This window comes from Caretta caretta, chromosome 8, assembly GCF_965140235.1.
Source record: "Caretta caretta isolate rCarCar2 chromosome 8, rCarCar1.hap1, whole genome shotgun sequence".
Taxonomy (NCBI): domain Eukaryota; kingdom Metazoa; phylum Chordata; order Testudines; family Cheloniidae; genus Caretta; species Caretta caretta.
In genome coordinates, this window is record NC_134213.1 from 11,355,395 (window position 1) to 11,374,770 (window position 19,376).

General features: G+C 40.4%; 1 protein-coding gene across 1 annotated transcript in view; it reads left to right on the forward strand.

Annotated features, from left to right (window-relative positions):
• LECT2 (leukocyte cell derived chemotaxin 2) overlaps nucleotides 1-19,163 on the forward strand; it is a 62,548-nt gene extending 43,385 nt beyond the window's left edge. The window contains exons 8-11 of the mRNA XM_075131948.1: nucleotides 14,157-14,210; nucleotides 16,805-16,910; nucleotides 18,034-18,185; nucleotides 18,830-19,163. Coding sequence (XP_074988049.1) covers nucleotides 14,157-14,210; nucleotides 16,805-16,910; nucleotides 18,034-18,185; nucleotides 18,830-18,996 — 479 coding nt within the window. The 3' untranslated portion in view covers nucleotides 18,997-19,163. The remainder of the gene's footprint in view (nucleotides 1-14,156; nucleotides 14,211-16,804; nucleotides 16,911-18,033; nucleotides 18,186-18,829) is intronic.
• The last annotated feature ends 213 nt before the right edge of the window (nucleotides 19,164-19,376 follow it).

Genomic DNA, 19,376 nt, shown 5'->3' on the forward strand with positions numbered 1-19,376 from the left:
TCTAAAGGCAGAATTTATTCCTTATACAGGAAAGAGACTCCATAACGATATTTATTTCTTCATATTATTAGTTCTTATTCTACACATTCACTCGCCTCTTCATTTCACCCATTTTGTTCTTTTATCTGAACTACAAAGGAGTACTAGAGCTGGGGAAAAAAACAACTTTCTGGACACAATTTTTTCTCCCCCCAAAAATGCAGACTTGGGTTGTCATAAACATACAGCTAAGGGTAGTCTAGAACTCCTCCTTACCTGTAAGGGGTTAAGAAGCTCAAATAGCCTGGCTGGCACCTGACCAACAGGACCAATGGGGAAAGAAGATACTTTCAAATCTTGGGAGGGGGGGAAGGTTTTGTTTGTGCTCTTTGTTTTGTGTGGGGGTTCTCTCTTGGGATTGAGAGGGGCCAGACAGAAATCCATCTTATCCAACCCATCCCAATCCAAGTCTCCAATATTGCAACCAGTAGAGGTAAGCCAGGCAAGGCGGATTAGTTTATCTTTTGTTTTTCTTGTGAATTTTCCCTGTGCTAAGAGGGAGGTTTATTCCTGTTTTCTGTAACTTTAAGGTTTTGCCCAGAAGGGAATCCTCTGTGTTTTGAATCTGAATACCCTGTAAAATATTTTCCATCCTGATTTTACAGAGATGATTTTTACCTTTTTTTTTTTTATAAAATCCTTCTTTTAAGAACCTGACTGATTTTTCCATTGTTCCAAGACCCAGGGGTTTGGGTCTTTGATCATTTTGTAACCAATTGGTTAGGATATTATTCTCAAGCCTCCCCAGGAAAGGGGGTGTAAGGGCTTGAGGGAATTGCTGGGGGAAGAGGAACTCCAAGTGGTCCTTTTCCCTGGTTCTTTGTTAAATCACTTGGTGGTGGCAGCATTAGTTAAACCCAAGGTACAAGGGAGAATTTGTGCCTGGGGAGTTTTTAGCCTCAACTGGTAGAAATAAGCTTAGGGGGTCTTTCATGTGGGTCCCCACATCTGTACCCTAGAGTTCAGGGTGGGAAGGAAACCCTGACATGGTGTTAGCAGTGGGATCATTTTGAATCAGAAGCACAGGGGGTTTAAACAAAACTTTTTTCTCTCTTTCTCTCTCCTTTTGGCTGCTTGGAAGCAGGGAGAGGTTTTGAGCTGAGAGCAGCTGGAGTTCTTCTCTGCCTAAAGGCAGGGTAGTTAACCTCCTGCAGGGAACCCTGACAGGTTGACTGAAACATTTCAGGAACATATGATGAATTCACAGAGTGGTTTTTTAAAAAAAAGTTCCATTTTGACATTTTCAGAACTAAATTTTTGAGTCCAAATTATTTTGTTTGGAAATTTACTTCAGTTTTATTTAAAAATAAAAAATTAAAAAGTTTAAAAAAATGTTAATGGCCAGCAAACCAAAAATAAAAAAAACAGTTACTCTCACAGCTTTAATCAGCACATCCCCCTACATGTTTCATAACAAGATTTGTGCAACCTGGAGCTCCACACCTCCTTCCCTAGAGGCTTACTAGAGAAGATCAATTTTTCTTGTATGTAACCCTTCCAAAATGTTGGGGCACACCTCCTGTGCTTGACGCCAATTTTCAGTACAACCCTAGTTGCTAGTTAAGCTAGTGAGAGACACCCTCAAAATTTGCATACCTGATTTCTAGGTCAATGTTTTGAAGTTAATCAGGGTTAACCCACACACTCAAACCTGCATCAGAATTTGCAATAAAAGAAAACAGGACACCACCATTCCCATGATGCACAAATAGTATACAGTGGTGGCTACCCTGAAGAAGCCTGCTAAGAGGTATGGACAGCCTGACTACAGTTCAGCAATGCAACTAGATTGGCATACATGACTGTTGGCATCTCCCTGGTCACTGACAAAGGCCCTTGCAAGACTCAGAGCCTAAATATTTTCATTTGGATGGGACTGAGCGATCAGTAGAAATCCTCCACAAGTCAATGGCTGGGAGTATGATAGCAACAAAATGTATGACTGATTATGGATATTATCTTCAGAAAGAGAGAATGAGAGTAAGCGTGGATCAAATTTAAGCTCCTTGTTCTTGCTTTCAGGGCAATAAACAAACTGGACTAACACCTGGTGTGCACACAGTTTTTGTACCAATATAACTATGTCAGTTAGGAGTGATACTATTTTTTAATTGAAATAGTTATACTGGTACAACCTCTAGTGTGGATGCAGTTATACAAGTATAAAGGTGCCCTAAACAAGTATATCTTATTCCCCTTTCTCTACAGGAATGCCTATAAGCACCATTATCATTTATATGAATAGAATTACACCTGTACAAGAGGGTTGATACCCATTTAATTACACTGGTTACTTTTAGGAGTAGACAGGCCCTAACACTTTGCTTTTTTGTCTTCCCACATGCCATGCTCCCTATTTATAAAAATCCACCACTTTCCTGTTGACGGAGACCTATGTTCCCTTCACCCGGTAGCTAGTTAATCTACTGAATACGAGCATATAAAAACTCCTTCCCCACACATTCTGTACAAACGACATGGAAGTACAAAGCATGGGCTCTGTTGCACAGCTTTTCAGTGCCCCCTTTCCTGCCGCTTGGTTTGTTTCTATGTTGTCTGTTAAATGGCAAGCTCACAGGGATAGGGACCCTTCCTTCTTACCTAACTGTAAAGTACTTAGCATGCTGCTAATGCAACACAAATAATAGACTAGATGCTTCACCCTTTGCACTGCTCTGGCCTGGAAGCACAAAGGACACAGAAACCTGGTTTAATCAGCCAGTTAGGAAAACCCCTTGGATAGGAACACCTGGAGGGCACAGTCAGCTCCATGCCACCCCTTCCTGCTCCCTGGTCCTCCAAGCATAAAAGAGGTTCTGGAGGGTTGAAACAGACTCTGTTGAGAGAAGGGGGCACCAAAAGTCAGTTTCACACTCCCCACCTCCTCAGCTACACCAAGCAGAGCTCAGTCCCACAAAGTGTGATCCTAACGAACTAAAGAACCCCCAAATGGAGCAGTTGAAATCAATATTTTCATCAGAATAGGGCCTGACCTTCCAATTATACTCCCTGGAGAAATGGAGGTTACAAACAACGCAAATACTTGGCAGTTCCAGAGTATATTATAGCTTCATATGACTTGTGACCAAATGTATTGGCTGGTAAACTGAACAATGAACGCAGCCTGCTGGTTCCTAATGAAAACTACAATAGAAGTAATTGGTGGTGCAATTATGCAAGCTTTTTGGACACAGCTTATTTAGTCCTCTATTGGTCTTCATCTCTGTTCACCTCTATCCTAGCATTATTGGAACTCTTGCAAGCTGCAAATCCCCAGCTCCACGGGTCCCCTGCCTTGAGGGTCAGGGCTAGGAAAGCTGGAAAAGCAGAAAAATTATTTACATGTGATCTCATGAAGCTGTCAGGCAGCTTCTCAGCTTGAAGCTACAGAGGAATATACTTCTGTTTTCTGACTCTCTCCATGAGCTAAGCTGATATCAGAATAGATCGCCTGATGGAAAGCCAACATCCATAATCACCTAGGACCTCATATGCGGCACTTCTACTTCAGAGTGAAATAATGCCTTCAAATCCTTGACTATCATTAATTAATTTTAATTGAAGGTGTTGGGTAGTCTCTGATCCTTAGCTTCAGTTGCTATACACTATTTGTATTGCAGTAGCAGCTAGGTTCCCTAGTCGTTGACCAGGACCCCACTGTGCCAGGTGCTGTATAAACATAAGATTGGAGCAGGGACTGACTCTAACAGTTTATGATCTAAGTGGAGCATGGGAATCCTTTTAGAGTCCTGTAAGGAAAACTTTTTTGTAGGATCATTTACTCTTATGACAAAAAAAATCAAAATCTTGTCTTCTGAACAGAGCATTCTACTGGAAAGAAAAAAAACCCACCATTCTGCTTATATTAACGCAAAGAAATGCAGAGCCATTAGTTTGTGGGATGCACACAAGCAACGTGTATGGGAAAGTGACACATTCTAACACAGATTACTCATGAAATTCTAGAGTCCTCCTATAAACTTCATTAGTTGCACAGCAAACATTTTTCTATATAACATTTCTGTCCTGTTTAAGACTAGAAAATTTGCTTCACTTTTGTATATTCCATTTGTTTTTAAGTTGCTGCAGGGAGAGGGATAGCTCAGTGGTTTGAGCATTGGCCTGCTAAACCCAGGGTGGCAAGTTCAATCCTTGAGGGGGCCATTTGGGATCTGGGGCAAAAATTGGGGATTGGTCCTGCTTTGAGCAGGGGGTTGGACTAGATGACCTCCTAAGGTCTCTTCCAACCCTGATATTCTATGATTCTATGACCATGTGGACAGATATGTGCTGGGAATCCTAGGAACAAGACATGGGGCTGTGACAGATTTGGCTGTGAATATTATGGGAGTATACTGAGAGCACTTTTTGTGAAGGGGGCAGGACATTTGTCAAATAGGAACTGGACTCAAACTACCAAATAATTGTATATGCAGTTCTTTGAGGCTATTCACTTTGTTGCTCTAGACATGGACAGAGCAGAATTAGTTAAGAAATAACATTGAAATGATCTCACTTCCACACACTTGAGTGACCCCAGTCCCCAGCTCAGAGGTCATATGCTCAGCTGGTATACATCAGCATAGCTGCAATGAAGTCACTGGAGTTACGTTGCTTTACACCAGTGGAAGGTCCAGTGTTCTTTTGAGCCTTGTAAGTGAATTGACAGCCTGCAGCACCAAGAAACTAGTGAGAGACTTTAAGAGTAGCGCTGGTCAAAACATTTTGATCCATTTTATTTATTCATATTTAATAAAAAAAGGCTTTTTCCTCCCATGTCTTCTTGAGGAAATTTCCCTTTTGTTCAAGGAATTTCTCTGGGTTTTCACTGAAAAATCAAAAACCTCACATTCTTTTTTATTTTTCATTTCCAGCAAAGGAAAACATTTCCACTTCTGAGGTGGTTGTTGTGAGTGGGGGTGGGCAATATTTTCTTTTCCTTTGTTTGAAATCCTGGTATACTCCAAGAAAATTTAAGAAGTTTAAAAGTAACAACTTTTTTCCCAATAATTTTTTTGAACAATTAAATGGAATTTTTGACCAGCTCTGATTAAGAATTGAGAGGGATTTGCCATTATTACAACTGGAATGAAACCTCAAACCCTTCTACCTCCACTGTAGAAATACAAATCTGAAACCCAACTAAGCTAACAATGGTAGCCATAGCCTCTGTGTTGCCTTAAATAATCTACATGGTGTATCTAATATCAGGCTTTAAGACTAATGAATATGTCAATCAGCATTGTCTCATTACTTGCACATGTACACATTTTCAGACCTAAAGGAAGAAAGCACCTGGGGGTGGACGTAATGTGCAGAGACAGATCAGCAGTGTATGCACCTTTTAGTGGCATGATTGATGGACAAGTTAAACCCTTGTGAAGAATAATGCCATTAATAATGGCATCCAACTTCGTGGATCAGGTAACTGAGCTACAATATATAAATCTTCGATCAACTTTAAAGATTAGTCATTGAATAAGTTCACCTTCCATTCTTAACCAACTGGAGAGCTATGGAAGAAGCACAACCTAAATGAAGTTGAGCAAAACATAACTGTATAGAGGAGGCCAAGGTCCATGTTTCACTCAGAAGGGTCTGGTCCTGTATTCAAATCCAAGTACAACTCATTCACTCTTAAATACATAACAGGCCAAGTTCTCCATCAACAGGATCAGCAAACCACTCCATGTCCCCTACAGCTCTGCACCCGTATAGATAATGGGAGAAAAATAAGGGTCTAAAGTGAAGAAGAAAAGAGCCGGGGGTTGGGGAAGGGTGGAGTATTTAAAGAGGGAGCTTGAAATATACTGTAGTTCAGGTCTTTAAGAAAACATTTCTTCACCTCTTCGTCCCACCCCATCCCCCGAGAAAAGCCCCAGAAATGCCGGTTTCATGAATGAGTCCTGTTGGCTGGACTGCAGTAGTGATGGCAGCCCTGCTAGCACAATGGCAGTACGAGACTGGAAAACAATCTGAAAATTGCCATAGTATAACCAGCCAAGCAGAGCAGATGATCAAAATTTGATGTTTCCTTTATCCGCCCTGTGACCAGGGTCCTAGCGGGGAGCCAGCTGTGGTGACCCAATTAGGGTGAACTGCAAAGAATGGGGCAGACAAACCCCAAAAAGCTGGTGGATAGTCCAATACTTCGATTTACGAAGCCAGCATAAAACAGCTTCTTTATTACCTTACTGGTTACTCAGAAGTCCAAACAACACAGTTCCCTGAAAGTGAACCAGCCGCAGGCCTCCATCCAGGTATCCACATCAAATATGATGAAAATTTCTGTAAATCCTATTTCATCATATAAAAGAAAAGGTTCTACCAATCCCAAAGGATTGGACACATGACCTTCTAGGTTATTGAATATTCCAGATCTTACCCAAATACACACTACAGCCAATTCTTATTAACTAAATTAAAATTTATTAAAAACAAGAGAGAGAGAATGGTTAAAAGATCAATATACATAGAGACATGAGCTCAATTAATTGAGGTGCAGATTCAAAGCAGAGATGGTGAGCTTTATAGTTGCAAAGAGTTCTTTCAGAAATAGTTCATAGTTTATAGTCCAATGTCCAAATATCATATTCAGGGCGTACCAGCATAACTGGGCCCTCAGTCTTGTGACTCAGACTTCCCCTAAGCAGATCTGATAAAGCCTAAGCAGATCTGAGATGACAGAAAGCAGACTCAAGGATCTTTTATACAATTTCATGTCTTTTGACAAGCTGGGAGTTCAAAAGGTAATTAGCATGACTTTGAAGGCATTCCATCACTGGTACTTAGATATACGGATTAATATAAGGCCATTTGCTCATTCCTCCACCATTCACAGTACATTTCAGAGAGAGATGAATACCGAGATATCCCGTGTTTGCAATTCATTTAAATGCTAGGATGTTCTTTTGACCTCTGAACTAACAGAATACAGCATAGACAGGGACTGTTGATTACATTGTCCACCCTACTCATACACAGGTAAATACACAAAAACACAAACATTCTCTCTCCACATGTCTTTTGAGGGTTATTTATGTTGCAGGATGTTTAACCCTTTCTAACCATGTGTCAAACCCCCTAAATCTCTTTTTTTCTCTCCCCTCTCCTCAAGGTTTCTGCATAAAAATATTCTACATCAAGCTGTTTACATACAGAGGTCGGGTCAGAATGGGACAAAAAATTGGAGTAATGCTGCCAATGCAAAGGGTATTTCTCGGTATATCATCTCATGTTCAGGTCCAGAACTGTGACCGCTCAGATCCCACTCACTATTTACGTTGAAATGAATATTAAATGAAAATGTACAAAATCCCAAAGAAAATCTTCTGAGCAAATAAAAGCAAATTTCTTCCCCTCCACCACAGCCAGGCTAGATTAGAAAATGTAATCTATAGGAAAGGAAAAGAAATTTTACACATACAGCAAAATAGAAATGTATATGCCAGCCCCAGTAGCCATGTGTCTCACTATCCACTTAGCATGCTGGTGCTTATTTGTCTACACAATGTCATCTCAAGCTCATCAATAAACTATGCCAGAAGTACAACCTGTCCCACTGCAACCTTTTTGAGTATCAATACTTGTTTTAATATTGTATCTTTGTCCCATACATAAGTTAGGAACTTTTCATTCCATTTATGGATTTTTGGTGTGTACTTTTAAAGAAGAAAGTGCTCTCTCTTTTTGCATTTCCAAATGAGTTCAGGTAATAACAGAGGCAGGATAAACCTTCATTCAGCTGAAAGGCAGAGAGAGTAGTAGAGTCTAAGAGAAAAGTTTATCCATAATGAGAACAGAAAGGTAATATTTCTTTTTTCTTCTCTTTGTAACTGACGTTCATACAATCCCCCATAAAATCAATAACATACCAAACCAGACAGACAGGATTTATATGCTGTGTCTTCTAGTGGTTCTCCCTTTTGCTTTAAAAGGATGCATTTTCCTTCAACTACATCAAATTCAATCTGAATGGCACCCGGGGGGGAAAACGCTGACAGACTTTTGAGAACGTTCTCTTGTAAGCAGGCAGATGCTACGGCAACCCCCACTATGACCAAGTATGCAGTGGTTGTAAGCAGGCACAGGACTGGTATCTCTCCCTCCAAAGAAGTGAGTGCTGAAGGACTGGTGAGGTAGGGCAGGAGAGCAGGCAGCTGTCAAGGTGTTTCTCACATGATGTCACACCTCAACATTCATCAATCCCATAATGGCCTGCTTTTAAAGGAACAGCAGAACTATTGCTGATGCCTTAAGCACACCAACTTGTGTTTCAAAGTTTGCTTTTGCTTTCTAACATTTAAAACTCCACATTAACAGTTTAGGGAAATTTTCCTAGACCCATTTTTTATTAATAATAAAGCTTTACAAGTTTAATGTTTCTTTTGGGCCAGAGATTATACACGGAGAAAACAAACTAGTTTGGGGTATTTTAGTGTATAAAGGAGCATGGGTGTGAGACGGGAGAGGTGATTATATTTTTAATTAGAAAACACCCTTTTCATAGAACACCTACTAGAACCAAAATATTTAAATACTGAAAAAAAAGAAAATGAAAATATTTAAGAGCCTTTTCTCCAAACCAGCCCTGACACTGTAATGACGGACGATACTCGGGGGAGGAGGGGAAAGATAACAGAGATCTGACGTTCTGTTCTGATAAGCATCCAATAGCTCTAATGCTTGTCCAGATTCTCAGAGCTTCAATGCGTCTATTGTATCCCAGGCTCCGTCTGGTAGCTTCAATACCCTGAACAGTATACTCTTCAGGACTGGGCCAACTAGCACATGGGAGTTTCTCTCACTAGTGACAGCATGATGTTTTGGGAGCAGTTTGTCCATACGCTCAATAAAACAGGAACTGGAGCCAATGCAGCTGCAGGGGGAGTAAAAAGGGGTCCAGTTAGGGCCATACCTCTCCCCTCAAGGATCCCTTGAACCCAGAACAAACTGTGCGGGAAAGACACCCACCCACCCACGAGACATTAGGACCCAAGTGGTGCCTCCCCTCCTCACCACCACCTGGTCTTCTTGGAGGACTGCGAAGAGCAGCCAGCCAGAGATGCCAGTCACAGACTCCAGCTGTTACCAACAAGAACAGCCAAAGCAGGGACCGTCGGACATTTCAGGAAAAACTGCTGCAATTTTTCTACCTTTCTCTGCCCTGTGACTGTTAGCTCCAGCCCTCCACTGACAACAGGGTATGTCGACACTGTAGTCAGGAAGTGTGACTATAGAGACATGCCCAAGCTAGCTCTGATCTAGCATGGTAGCTGCATGGGCTAGACCCTCCTGCCCAGGATACTGGGTAAACACTCCCATGGTTGCTGGACATGTTGCAGCGGGTTCAGTGCTGTTGTTACTTGAGCTACCTTTGATCTAATTAGAGCAAGGCTAGGTCAGATATGTCTACGCATGCTGCAATTACACCTCCCAATTTCAGTACAGACACATCCACAATCTCTTCACCTTCCCTTCACTCCACATCAGGTCATCCCACCTCTCCTGTCCTGCCCTCTCCCACTCAGCCCCTTTCCTTTCCCTTCAGCGGATCCCTTCTTAAGTAACCTCCCCAAACACACACACATACAAATCATTGAACTAAGACGTTGTTTGCCACCATCCCATTGCTCACGCTGTGTGGTATTCCCTTTGCCCCAGCCTGTCTCTCTCTTCTCTACCTAGACAATATTCTCTCTTGGTCACTTTGTACTCCCCTGCCAATCTGTTGTCACATCTTATTCTTGGATTGGAAGCTCTTTGGGGTAGGGACCATCTGTTTGTTCTGTGGTTGTACAGCCCCTAGCACCATGGGGTTCTGCTCCCCAACTGGGGCTCCTACATGCTACAGGAATAGAAGTGATTAATAATAATGACAAGGATATCCGTACAACACAGTAAGCGACCACCAGATAAACTGCATTTATGCAGGTTTCATCCTGGTACGTTGCCAATGCCACATCAACAACGGGTTCTCTTATTTCCTTCCCAAACGACAAGCTGCTTCAGATAAACTGTCATGAGTTTCTTTCATTTGTTCTGCTGCAGAGAAGCAACAACCGCCCCTTGCTTGACTAGCCCAGGGGAAGTTAGAGAATGTGTCTTCACGCTTGCCTTTATATTTGTCATTCATGGATCTCAAAGCCTTCAGCCTTCTTTGTGGTTTCAATATTCACATTCCACAGATGGGGAAAATGCATCCTAGAATGGTGAAATGATTTACCCAGGTAATAGCTAGTGAGTGACAGTGTCAGGGATAGAACCCAAGGCCATCAGGTTAGTCCTGTCTCCACAGGAGCATGCTGCTCCTGATGTTGAAATAAAGCATGGACTTTTTCTTTTAAACACACAGGACTTTCATTTCACTGAACTGTTGGCAAAGTTACAATATAAAAATACTTTTTTAAGAAGATGCAGGTACATACAACAGCTCTTCTGTGGAGGCAAAGAAGAAAACTGCCCAACCAGCTTTGTTAACATTCAATCAAAAATGTGGTGTGAACTGACCAACTCTGATAGGATGAGGCCAATGGGGTTAAAGGCGTTTTCATGTTATAAAAGCTTGAAAATCAGTGTTCATCAGAGTAAGAATTCCAAACCTATTCTTAGCACAGTCTAGAGCTGAAACAGGGTCTGATGTTTAGTTTTAGGGCACAACAAAGTCTTGAGATATTTTGTCACTTGTGGGGTTGTTTATGAAAATACTTAAATATACAAAAAAGTCTAAACCAGGACTAAAAATGAATGCCGGTGGCTACATAAAATTCAAAACCAGCTAAACATAAATTCCCAAAAATGAAATTAATAAATCCCTCAAAACTATGAAGGGTTATTTCTGGAGGTTAAAATGAGGTCAATAGTTCTCAGCTTTACAACAGTTAATGATACCCCTAACTGCTGTCAAATAAATCTCTTCATGACAAAATTTAGTGCAAAATATAAAATGAAATTCTACTTAGAAAAGTGGCTAAGTAAATATGCAGCCTTCTTACTTCACAGTTCTGCTCCCTTGGCTTCTTCAAAACTGCTTATTTCACAGTGATTATTCCTTTCCTCTTCCCCCACCCCCAGGGGTTTTTACTCCTGTTAGCCCAGCCATCTGTAAGAGAGTGAACTGAATTCTAGCCTACTTGTGTGCAAAGTTACTAAGTTTCATTCACTCATACTTGTAAAAAAACCACAAAAGGTGATGAATTTGGACCAGTATTAGTCAGGCATAATCTAGTGAGCAGAAATTGTATTCTTGTAACTAAGGGCAGAATTTGGCCTGTAGATTTGTACAGATTTGCAACGATATTTAAGAATGCAGCTTGATTTTCACATTTGCAAATTCCACCTGTGATCTGGGGTTAAGAAACATCTTTCATATCTGAACAAATTTAGTACTGGAGCCACACTAACTTTATTTTTAAGTGACTTTAGTAAGTTTTATTTAGACCCAGGACATGCAGAATTTGTTGCTGTTAAAGTTATAACCCTTCTGCCAGATGGAGTTGGCAGCAACAAAGGCCAGGTTCATTATTTAGGTGTTCCTCTTAAAAATACAAAACAGTACCAGCTCAAGCCCCCATCCACTAATCAGGGAAAACCTAACAAGACCCCATGGGTTCCTCTAAGAGGGAATACCTCCCCACTTGTGAGCACTGAGTCAGTGTATAAAAAAGCGAACTATTATTAAAAGGGAAAGGGAACCAAGTGTTAATCTGGGAAAACACCAACCACATTCAAAAGCACATGACCGTAAGCAAACCTGATCCCACAGCGCATTGGGCAGTGCCTTTGCCTTAGTTCCCCACTTTGCAGAGGGCAAGTCCCATGAATTAATGGCCCTTTAACACATCACTCCCCTATCCCTCCACGGCACCCCATTCACAGTTGGCTGGCCTTGGTTAGTGAAGACCCAGAGTTCAGAGTTGTCATCAGAATAGGGCCTGGCCTTCTGATTGTACTTCCCCGAGAACAGGGAGGTTACAACAAAGCCAAACAATTCCACAGCACATTATAGCTTCAAAGTGACTTGTGACCAAATCTAGTGACTGGAAAACTGATCAACAAGGGCAGCCTGCTGGTTCTTAGTGAAAACTACAATACTAACTGCTGGTGAAAGTGTACAAGCTTTTTAGACACAGCTTATTCAGTCCTACATTGGCGCTTGTCTCCTCTTCATGGGTGGGGGGAGATGGAGAAGGGGACAATCAACGAAATCTTGGTCCTTTGATATTTCACAGTGGCTCATTTGGTTTCAATGGGTCTTGTTTGCAGGACCAACACTATTCATTAATTAAGGCTTCTTTCCTGGTTGGTGGGTTACACAGTTACAGAATTCAGAGTAGCAGCTGTGTTAGTCTGTATTCACAAAAAGAAAAGGAGGACTTGTGGCACTTTAGAGACTAACAAATTTATTAGAGCATAAGCTTTCGTGAGCTACAGCTCACTTCATCGGATACATTCAGTGGAAAATACAGTGGGCAGATTTATATACATAGAGAACATGAAACAATGGGTGTTACCATACACACCGTAATGAGAGTGATCACTTAAGGTGAGCTATTACCAGCAGAAAGAAAAGGAGTACACACTTCTCACGAAAGCTTATGCTCAAATAAATTTGTTAGTCTCTAAGGTGCCACAAGTACTCCTTTTGTTTTTGTGAATACAGACTAACACGGCTGCTACTCTGAAATCTATTACCAGCAGGAGAGCGGGGGGAAAAAACTTTTTGTCGTGATAATCAAGATGGGCCATTTCCAGCAATTGACAAGAACGTCCGAGGAACAGTGGGGAGTGAGGGGGGGGGAATAAACATGGGGAAATAGTTTTACTTTCTGTAATGACCCATCCACTCCCAGTCTTTATTCAAGCCTAAGTTAATTGTATCCAGTTTGCAAATTAATTCCAATTCAGCAGTCTCTCGTTGGAGTCTGTTTTTGAAGTTTTTTTGTTGAAGAATTGCAACTTTTAGGTCTGTAATCGAGTGATCAAAGAGATTGAAGTGTTCTCCAACAGAAGTTTTACAATGCAAACACTCATGAGATACCATAGAATACAGATGTTATAAGTGAGACCAATACATGCATTTCATCAACTCTAAACACATTCTTATAAACTGAACTTCTATTTCAGCAATGCTAACATGCCGGTGAGCCAGACTGGTTTCCAGCTGTGCATTTGTCAGTGCTAAGTGAGGCCTTGGGGCCTTGTCATGAGCTGGCACCTGGTCTAGCAGTGTCATATGGGCTACTTCTCCAAACCACTAGCAGATGGTTGCAACCATGGAACAAAGTATAACAATAGCTTAAGCCTTGCTCTTCAAACAACCACATATAGGTGATCCCTATGCTCCAAGCACTGCACTGGGAAAGAGGAAACGTAATTAATTACTGGATATAACCAGGCAGCCACCACCAGTTTCTCCACACCATTTATGTGCCATGCCCCAGCACCAGTGGAAAGGATGAGCAACTGGCTGGCCAGAATAATGGCATTTTCCATCTAAAAGTTGCAGAATATCTACAGAATTTTTAAGTGCAGTTTTATACTAACCCAACCAGCAATAACTTTGCCTGCTATAATTTCTGTGACCCCACTGAAAGGGTTATAAGGAACACACACATCAAGGGAAGGCAGCAGTGGTTTAGTAGGAGCAGTAGGAGCAACAAGTAAAACAGACATATTGGCTGTGCATAAAAGACCTAGGACATTTCACTGCATTTGGCTCCTCTCTTCAACTCTTGTGGATCCTCAAGGCCCGTGCAACATATTTCTAGTACCGCCCCCGCCCAGCCCCTCTCTGCAGCTCTCTTGGTCCCAGCTTTTGCAGCTGGAGGAAGATGTGGTATAACTGTACCTCCTCAAGAGCTGTGCTATTTTTGAGGCCGTTGTTTCATTTCCGTTTGCTTTTATGTTGCAAGGGGCTAATTATTCCATTTCACAACTGGACACATCAATGCTTATATTTTTTCTTGACATCAGAGTTGTGTAATCTGAAAATTCTGCCTTCTATAGTTCTAAACTCTGATTTGCTGGGCAAACAGACTCAGCCTTTCTAGAACATATAAATAGCAGAGACGTTGTATGTTATAACTTTAATTTGGGCAGAGAACTCCGGTGAAACATCTGCAAAATGTTCCCACTCAAATTGATTGTTTTTATTGCCTTGGTTTCCATTGGTAAGTTAAGATTACTATTTCATTCATTTTCTTGAGTCTTGTTTTCAAACAGACTTTTTAGCAGATTGTGGAATATCAGCTTAATATTCTTGAAGCAAAATCCATCCTTTAAAGATTAGATAATTGACAAAATATAAAATTATTCATGTGCATCTATTTTAGCAGCAATTTGTAGTGACTACTATAATACACTACATGGTTTAAAGGGGGTAGCCAACAGGCGGACCGCCACACAAATCTGGACCACCAGACGCTTTTGAACAGACCGTGAAGTCTTATTTACTATCATCATTGTTATTTTTGTATTATTTTCTCTGAAGTCTAGACTTTGATTATAGCTTGACCAAGAAATTTGAACCTTGACAAAAAATAAATGATTATCCCTGGCTTAAAGTAACACCACATTAATTTCAAAATGAAGATGATTTTAAATTAGTCTTAATAGGTCTGAAAACTAGAGTATATGCAATCACTCAAGTTATTAGCTCTACTTTATTTCTAGAGGAATTTACCTTTTACTGTGTCTTTGTAACACGATATTAGAGAAAGTCATATTGAGCAACTAACCTTCAAAGGTTGAAGAGACGTGACCCAATTCTGATCTCACTTACACCAGTGTAATTTCATTGATTTTAAACAGAATGAGATCAGAATCAGTCCCAGAGTCTCTGGTCTTGTCTGCACTAGGTTTTTTCTTCTTAAGACTTCCTAGAGTTGGTTCCATTGGGGCAGCTAAATGAGTGGCAAACTCAGGGAGGAGTACTACTTTAGACCAGCTAACAGCAGCGGTTCGCATTTTAACCACCCTGTCATCTAAATTCACACTGGGCTAGTTAGATAACAGGAGGTAAAAACACCAGTGACTGCTCTACACTATCTCTTCTGCTGTTCCTACCGCTAGTAGAAGTAACCATGAGAAATATTAGGAAAAATCTAGCACAGATGGAGCCTCTTTGTGAAAAATGGGGCTGGGAGAAACCAGAGCCTGAGAAGGTTTTTTTGCTGGCACTCAGCAGCTTTTTCTAAGGATTGTGTTTCCAATGAACGAAAGTTCTTCCTCTAACTAGATAAAACATACATTTCAAGTTCAACAACGCTTGGCTGTCTAGATCCTACATCCTGTTTGCACTGGATGAAATTTATATACTAAATACAGTACTCCAAGTATTCCTGCTTCCAAGTGACACTACCATCTTCTGAATTACGGAGTCTGGGTTGTCCATCTCAAAATAGAGAACTGAGTAAGGGTTGAACAACAGCCAAGATGATGGAAACAATGCTATTTATGTTAATATCTGCTTATGAATATATGTATTTTCTATATAAAAAAGATCTTTTCTTCTTAGATGTCTGTCAGATTCCCACCAGCCTTCAATAACTTCTCCATTATCAACATACACAAACAAGTGAAGGAGAAAATAGGTTCATTTTAACTCAGTACACTCAAGTAATTTACTTCTTTTCAGCCTTGCCAAGAACCTGATCTGGAGTGCACTGAAGTCCAAGAACAGGCTTCAGGAGGCTTCAGAAGTTGGGGCTTGGAGCTGCTCGCTTCTTTCCTAGCAATAATGGAACACTTGCAAACTGCAAATCCCCAGCTCTGCAGGTTAACTGTCCTGAGAGTCAGGGTTAGGCAAGCTGGAAAGGCCAAAATATTATTTATACGTGGTCTCCTGCTGCCCTGAGGCAGCTGCTCAACTTGCAGCTACAAAGGAGAATTCTTTCATTTTTTGACTTCATGTGCTAAGCTTTCCTGTGAATAGGTCAGCCTGATGGAAAGCCAACATCCATAGCTCCTGTGACCCCACGTGTTCTCTTCTACTTCAGAGCTAAATAATGCCCTCAAATGCTTTATTACCATCATTAAATTTCCCCAATCAAGGAGGAGGATAGAATCTGACCCTTAGCCTCAGTTGTTATTCATTACTTACATTACAGTAGCACGTAGGAGTCCCAGTCATAGGCCAGGACCCCATTGCACTGTGGGCTGTTCAAACAACAGACAGAGATTCCCTGCTCCAAAGATTTTACAATCTAAGTCAAGCATGGGAATTCTTTTCGAGTTCTGTAAAAAAAAAAAAAAAAGGGTTGGTTGGATCAGTTATCCCTATATCAAATCTCAAAATCTTCTCTTCTAAAGTAAAAAACACCACTATGCTTACATTAAAGCAGAGGTCCCAAACTAGGGGTCGGGACCCCTCAGGGGGTCACGAGGTTATTACATGGGGGGGTCGCGAGCTGTCAGCCTTCACTCCAAACCCAGCAATGCCTCCTGCATTTATAATGGTGTTAAATATATTTTAAAGTGTTTTTAATTTATAAGGGGGGTTGCACTTAGAGGCTTGCTATGTGAAAGGGGTCACCAGTACAAAAGTTTGAGAACCACTGCATTGAAGTAAAGAATGACAGAGCCACTAGTTTCAGGGACTCACACAAGCAATTTGTATTGGAAAGTGTCACTGTACAAAGCAGATTACTAATTAATTCCAATGTTCTCCAATTTTATCCCATTAGTAGCATAGCAAATACTTAATATGTAACTTTCTATCACAGAAAAATGAAAAATATGCTTAAATTTTCTATATTTTTTTAAGTTGTTGCAGGACCATGGGGACAAATATGTGCTGGGAATCCTTCAAACAAAGTAAGGGGCTGTGATATCAAAGGATGTGGAAATTACGGCGCTCCAAGGAAATCAAGGTAGTATACTTATTAACACTTTTTTTGGCAATGCATTTTTTTCTTGGTTCATTGTTGTTGCTAAAATAACTAAATGTTCACTTAGAACAAAAAAATCTGAGTTTAGCAGCCATCATTTAAAGCACTTAAGCCTTGTGAAGTGTGTCAGAATGACACCACTGTAGGCCAACTGATGAAAAAAGAATGTGTCAATGTCCTTCTTCTGTGCAATAACCCTCATGTGATAGACTCACACTGAGCATGGGAGATAGCGGACTCCATGACCCATTTAGTCCTTGACCTTCATATTGTTGGGGCTTTCAAGAAGGATCCTTACATACATTAGTGCTACTTCTAAGTATTTTTGTGATGGGAACAGGATATTTGCCCACTAGGAATTGGACTCAGACCACCAGATGATTATACACACAGCTCTAGACATGGGAAGGACAGAACTAGTTAAGAAATAACATTGAAATGGTCTCAATTCCAAGTGCTTGAGTGATCTGAGTCTCCAGCTCATAGGTCATATGCTCAGCTGGTGTAAGTCAGCAAAGCTCCTATGAAGTCAACTGGAGTTCCGCTGATTTGTACCAGTGTAAGGTCAAGTGTTCTTTTTAGCCTTGTAAGTGATCAGTCTGCTAGCAACATGAGGCTAACTAGGGATATTAACAGTAGAGATGGTCAAAATATTTCCATCAAATTTATTTTTTTTTAATGACAAAAGATTTTTCCTCCCATGTCCCTGTGAGAAAATTTGCATATTGTTTATACATTTTTTCTGGGTTTTCATATAAAAACAAAATCCCCTAGGCATGGGTTATATTCCACCTCTTAAAAAATGTAAAAGTGAATATTTTGATTTTTAAAATATTTTGCATGGAAATTGAAACCTATGGTTTTTTTTAAAACCAGATCTGATTAACTTTTGAGAGTTTTTCAGCTATTGAAGCTGGACTGAAGCCTCAAATATTTCTACTTGCATTACAAAGCTACAAAATTAAAATACAACTAATTTAATAATAAAAAGCTGCAGCCCCAGTGTTGTTTTAAATAATCTACATGGTATAAGGTATCAGACATTATGGCTATAGAATATGTAAATCAGCAATGCTTCATTACTTACACATGTGTACATTTTCAGAGATGGCACCATAAGACGACATCTAGGGGTGGATGTTGTATGCAACGATGGATCAACAGTGTATGCTCCTTTTAGTGGTACTATTGAGAGACAAGTTATCCCCTATAAAATCAATAATGCCATTAATAATGGAATCCTACTCCGTGGATCAGGTAACTGAGCTACCATAGTATTGATCTTTGATAAACATTAAATATTTCTCATGAAATAATTTTCCCTTCATGATTCTTTACCAATTGGAGAGTTGTGGAAGAAGCACAACCTAAACACAGTTGTATGGTAAACAAAGCAAAACTGTACAGAATAGGTCAAAGCCTGTATTTCAATCAGAACTGTCTGTTCCTGTATTTGAATCCAAGCACAACTTATTCACTCTTCAAAACATGACAGGCCAAGTTCTCCATAAACAGGACCATCAACACAATCCTTTTCCCTTATAGCTCTCCACCCACTTAGACAATGGGACAAAATGATGATCTAAAGTGAAAAAAACAAAGAGGAAAAACAAAGTATTAGAACATGGATCTTGAAATATACTGTAGTTCAATTCTTTTAGAGAAAATTCTTCCCCACTTTCCATCAAAGGACAACAGCCCTGAAAACCTCAATTTCATGGATACTGTAGACTGGACTGGACTTGTGCTGAAAGCACTTTTAGCACCAATGAATAGTACTAGAGTGGAAGATATTTTGACTCTGGCCAGAGTAGAAACAGCCAAGGAGATCAGATGATGAAACGTTGACGGTTCCTTTATCCTTCCTTAATCTCTCTTTTATTTTTGTTCCTCCCATCAAGGTTTCTGCGTAAAAATGTTCTATATCAAGCCTGTTAAATACCAAGGCCAGATCGCAAAGGGCAACAAAATTGGAGTAATGCTGCCAATGCAAAGAGTGTATCCTCGTATAACATCTCACGTTCACATTGAGAACTGTGACAAATCAGATCCTACTAGTAACTTATAAATGCAAAGTTACATGAAATGAAAAGGTACAAAATTTCAAACAAAATCAACTGAGCAAACAAAAACAAGTTTCTTTCCTCCTTCCCAGAGACGCTGCCAAAAAAATGTAATCCACGGGAAAGGAAAAGATGTATTATGTATACAGCAAAATAAAAATGTGTATGTCAACCACAGTAGCCATGTGTCTCACTGCCAGTTTAACAGGCTAGTGCTTATCTGCACATGACAACATTGTAATCTCAGGCTCAGCAATAAACTATCCCAGAATTACCAGCCCATCCAATTGCAACCTTTTTTGGTATCAATACTTGTTTTAATATTGCATCTTTGTCTAATATGTAAACTGTGAACTCTTCATTAGATGCATGGACTCTTGATGTG